Source organism: Penaeus chinensis, chromosome 22 (assembly GCF_019202785.1).
Source record: "Penaeus chinensis breed Huanghai No. 1 chromosome 22, ASM1920278v2, whole genome shotgun sequence".
NCBI lineage: Eukaryota > Metazoa > Arthropoda > Malacostraca > Decapoda > Penaeidae > Penaeus > Penaeus chinensis.
The window spans coordinates 20,336,104-20,341,103 of NC_061840.1; the positions used below are offsets into that span (position 1 = coordinate 20,336,104).

Here is a 5,000-nt window from a genome sequence, read left to right on the forward strand (position 1 = left end):
TCACTTTAATTAAGAAACCAACTCTTCTTCAGATACTCCTCCTCTTCCTTCATCTTCATCTCATTCTTCTTCTTCTTCCTCCCCTCCTCCCCCTTCTTCATCTTCATATCATTCTTCTTCTTCCTCCTCTTCCTCCCCTCCTCCTCATTCTTCTTCTTCCTCCTCTTCCTCCCCTCCTCCTCCTCCCTCTTCTTCATCTCCTTCTCCTTCTTCTTCCTCCTCTTCCCCCCCTCCTCCTCCTTCTTCATCTTCCTCTCATTCTTCTTCTTCCTCCTCCCCTCCTCCTCCTCCTTCATCTCATTCTTCTTCTTCTTCCTCCCCTCCTCCTCCTCCTTCATCTCATTCTTCTTCTTCTTCCTCCCCTCCTCCTCCTCCTTCATCTCATTCTTCTTCTTCTTCCTCCCCTCCTCCTCCTCCTTCATCTCATTCTTCTTCTCCTTCCTCCCCTCCTCCTCCTCCTTCATCTCATTCTTCTTCTCCTTCCTCCCCTCCTCCTCCTCCTTCATCTCATTCTTCTTCTCCTTCCTCCCCTCCTCCTCCTCCTTCATCTCATTCTTCTCCTCCCCTTCCTCCTCCTTCCTCAATCCCTCCAAGCCGAAATCCGCATTGATCCAACGCCCCCAACCTCTTCTTCAGTTCCTTCGTCGCCAGCACGAACAGAGAACCCTGGGCCTCCGTCTGGATCACGAACGGGTGGGATCTCTTGAAGGAAGACTGGAAGACCTCCCCGGGGCTTCCCTTGGCGAGGCTGAGGTTTCGCTTCTGGAGGTCTTCCTCGAGTTTTACCCTCTCGAGGAGCTGGGAGCGGGCGACTTCCAGGCTCTCTCTGGGAAGAAAAGAAAGTCTGTGTTAGAAATTATGATGGAGAAAAAAGTAAAAAAAAAAAAAAAAAATGAAATGAGGGAGGGCATGGATGAGGAAGGAAGGGGAGAAGGAGAGGGCGAGGACGAATAAGACTAAGATAAAGAAGACGAAGAAGAAGGAAAGGACTAAGAAAAGGAAGAAGACTAAGATATAAAAGACTAAGAAGAAGGAAAATACTAAGAAAAAGAAGACAAAGATAAAGAAGGCTACGACGAGGAAGACGAAGAAAAAAAAGGAAGAAGAAGAAAGCGTACAATATTTATGAACGTTACGCATCGGCTTACAACATCTGAGGGAGTCTGCATTAATCATTATGAAAAAAAAAGAAAAATATTATGAAGATAAAGAAGTAGGAGAAGAAGACAAAGAAGAAGAAGGAGGAGACGAAGACGAAGGAGTAGAAGATAATAAAGAAGGAGAAGGAGGAGACGAAGAGGGCGAAGGGGGCGAAGGATATAGAACAGAGAGAAGATGATGAAGGATGAGACGAACAAGTAGGAGAAGAAGACAAAAAAGAAGGAGGAGACGAAGAAGTAGAAGGAGGAAACGAAGAGGTAGGAGAAGATGATGAAGGATGAGACGAAGAAGTTGGAGAAGAAGACAAAAAAGAAGAAGGCAGAGACGAAGAAGTAGAAGATGACAAAGAAGGAGAAGGAGGAGACGAAGAGGTAGGAGAAGATGATGGAGGAGACAAAGACAAAAAAGTAAGAAGGAGGAGACGAAGAAGTAGAAGATGACAAAGGAGAAGATGATGAAGGAGGAGAAGAAGACGTAGGAGAAGACAAAAAGGAAGGTGAAAGATGAGACGCAAAAGTAGGAGTAGAAGACAAAAAAAGTAAAAAAAAAGAAGACGAGGGTGATGAAAAGGAAGAGGACATAGAAGAGGAAGAAGTGGAGAAATAGTCATTTGACAAATAAGAAGATGAAAAAGAAGACAAGAAAGGATATAGAACAGGAAGAAGAAATTTGAAAAAAAAGAAAGGAAGGTGAAAAGGAAAACAATAAATACGAAAAAGAAAAAAAGAAAAAAAAAAGAACACTACCAAGAAATAAATAAGAAGAAAACAAGCACACAAAGAAAACTAAACCATTATTCAGAATTAACCTAACCTTGTCTTTGTCATTGGAATCCTTTTATTTATATTAAAAGGATTCTTTGTACTTCTTTCGTTTTTTTCATGTTGTATCTTATGCCATGCCAAATCTGTAAAAAAAGAGATTACTGTATACTTATACTTTTATTTACTTAATAAGACAAGCACACTTGTTTCTTTTATTTCATTATTTTTTTATTAGTATTTTTATTTGTTTATTTATTTATTATTTTTTAAAATCTTTTTACCAATGGGGAAAGGTATTTAGCTAATCAGGCATTTGCCCATTGCAATCGTGTTTAAAATCTACCTGTGTCACATGTGATAAATTATTAAAAATATATATCTGTCTATTTCCGAATCCTTTGTATACCAATTTTTATATCTCTCTATAATACATATTATTATATCTAAGTACATATATAACAATACCGTGCATACCAATATTTCCTTCTTTCGTGATATATATATCTCTCTCTCTATAGATGGAAAAAGATAAATAAATAGAATTAATAAAGGAATTTTAATGGATAAATAAATAAAATATATAACATAATAAATAAACAAATACAACAAATAAGATAAAATAATTGATAAAGAAAATAAATAGAATAAAACGTCTATCTTCCTCAACTCTGCTTTCCCGAAGTACATGTCAGTGTTAATGGTCATTTTAACATTCTAGACTTTATTTTTCACTTTTTCACTTCATTTATATTTTTTGTGTTCATTAATTTATGTATGTAAAGTATTCAATATTTTTTTGACATCTATCGAGAGTAGAAATGCGTATTTGCAAACCGTGGCTGTGTGTATGTGTGTTTTTATGTGAATAAAAGATATATATATATATACATATATATATATATATATATATATATATATATATAGAGAGAGAGAGAGAGAGAGAGAGAGAGAGAGAGAGAGAGAGAGAGAGAGATAGGGGAGAGAGAGAGAGAGAGAGAGAGAGAGAGAGAGAGAGAGAGAGAGAGAGAGAGAGAGAGAGAGAGAGAGAGAGAGAGAGAGAGAGGGAGGGAGAAAGAGAGAGAAAGGAGGGAGAGTTAGAGGGAGAGAGAGAGGGTGGGGAGATGGAGAGGGAGAGAGTTGGAGAGAGAGAGAGTTGGAGAGAGAGAGAGAGAAAAAGAGAGAGAGAGAGAGAGAGAGAGAGAGAGAGAGAGAGAGAGAGAGAGAGAGAGAGAGAGAGAGAGAGAGAGAGAGAGAGAGAGAGTGAGAGAGAGAGATAAAGAGAGAGAGAGAGAGAGAGAGAGAGAGATAAAGAGAGAGAGAGAGAGAGAGAGAGAGAGAGAGAGAGAGAGAGAGAGAGAGAGAGAGAGAGAGAGAGAGAGAGGGAGAAAGAGAGAGAAAGGAGGGAGAGTTAGAGGGAGAGAGAGGGGGGGGGGAGATGGAGAGGGAGAGAGTTGGAGAGAGATAGAGTTGGAGAGAGAGAGAGAAAGAGAGAGAGAGAGAGAGAGAGAGAGAGAGAGAGAGAGAGAGAGAGAGAGAGAGAGAGAGAGAGAGAGAGAGAGAGAGAGAGAGAGAGAGAGGGAGAGGGAGAGAGTTGGAGAGAGAGAGAGAGAGAGAGAGAGAGAGAGAGAGAGAGAGAGAGAGAGAGAGAGAGAGAGAGAGAGAGAGAGAGAATATAAATACCACGAAAAATAATAAAATAAAATAAGATAAAATGAAAATAAAAATACAGAGTAAAATGATATGTGATATTATCTTTACGTGAAATATTGCAGAGAGAGAAAGAGAGAAAGAGAGAAAGAGAGAGAGAGAGAGAGAGAGAGAGAGAGAGAGAGAGAGAGAGAGAGAGAGAGAGAGAGAGAGAGAGAGAGAGAGAGAGAGAGAGAGGTGGATAAATAAGATATAATGTATATATTTAGCTTTGCCACTGTATTTTTCGTTACGAATAATTCATATGAAAATGCCACGTCTGAAAGCGGATATTTTATCAGCGGCTATCCGATTCATAATTTTCTTTTGGGAATATATGGTATATCGATTTATTTTAAGCTCGTTTTCCCTTGACGAATTTCTTGGCATTTTGAATGGTAAATCATACATATACAGATGTATATAATAATAAAAAAATCGTAAAATGATGTATTACTAATAGACAAATATGGTAAATAAAGACATAAATAACTGAGAAAAAAAACCCCTGCTTTCGCAATCACCTGATATTCGAGTGTGTTTGATACGTGTTACCTCGGTATTTGGAATAAAATCAACTATTAGGTTAGGAAACACGATACTGACAACTATAATTACCACTAGTGCAGTTTCTCGTTTATCTTAATCAATCATTCGCCACTGCCTACACGAGTGAAAGTATTCCACTCAAAATTTATTTCTTGCTTGTAATGTAACTTAGGATAACAGAGAGAAACGAATAAAAATAGATAGAACGGCAAGTGAGGACAATCTGAGATGCCAGACACTTCAACATAAATAATGTTAAAGAATGATGTAAAATTATTATTTTTTCATACTATGTAACCTCAAAAAATATGCGAAAGAAGAAGAAAATGACGAGGAGGAGGAATAAGAATAAAAGAAGACAAGGAAGGAGAAGAAAAGAAGAAGACGAAGAGGGAGAAAAAGAATTAGAAAAAAGAAGACGAAGAAGAAAAAAAAAAAGATAAATACGAAAAAGAGGAAATAAGATATATATACGTTTCACATTTATACATAGGTATAATACGGTTACATGGCAGTTCACACAAATAGGAGAAAAAAAACTATCTCAATCTCGGTTTCAGAAACAGGTTTCACACAGCTTAGCAAGAGAAAGGGCAACACGAAATCATAAATTCAGCAATTAATACCTTCTTTTTTTTTCTTCGTCTTCTTCTTTTCTTCTTCCTATTTCCCTTCTCATCCTCCTCCTTCTTCATCGTCGTCGTCGCCTTCTTTGTTCTTCTTCTTGAAGGTATTAATTGCTGAATTTATGATTTCGTGTTGTCCTTTCTCTTGCTAAGCTGTGTGAAACCTGTTTCTGAAACCGAGATTGAGATAATTTTTTCTCCTATTTGTGTGAAC

The 5,000-nt window shown here is 37.9% G+C and overlaps 1 protein-coding gene across 1 annotated transcript in view; it reads right to left on the reverse strand.

Moving 5' to 3' along the window:
• LOC125037048 (peroxidase-like) overlaps window positions 1-5,000 on the reverse strand; it is a 49,830-nt gene that overhangs the window by 12,092 nt on the left and 32,738 nt on the right. The window contains exons 3-4 of the mRNA XM_047630017.1: window positions 1,975-2,068; window positions 626-826 (exon numbers count right to left, since the gene is read on the reverse strand). Coding sequence (XP_047485973.1) covers window positions 626-826; window positions 1,975-2,068 — 295 coding nt within the window. The remainder of the gene's footprint in view (window positions 1-625; window positions 827-1,974; window positions 2,069-5,000) is intronic.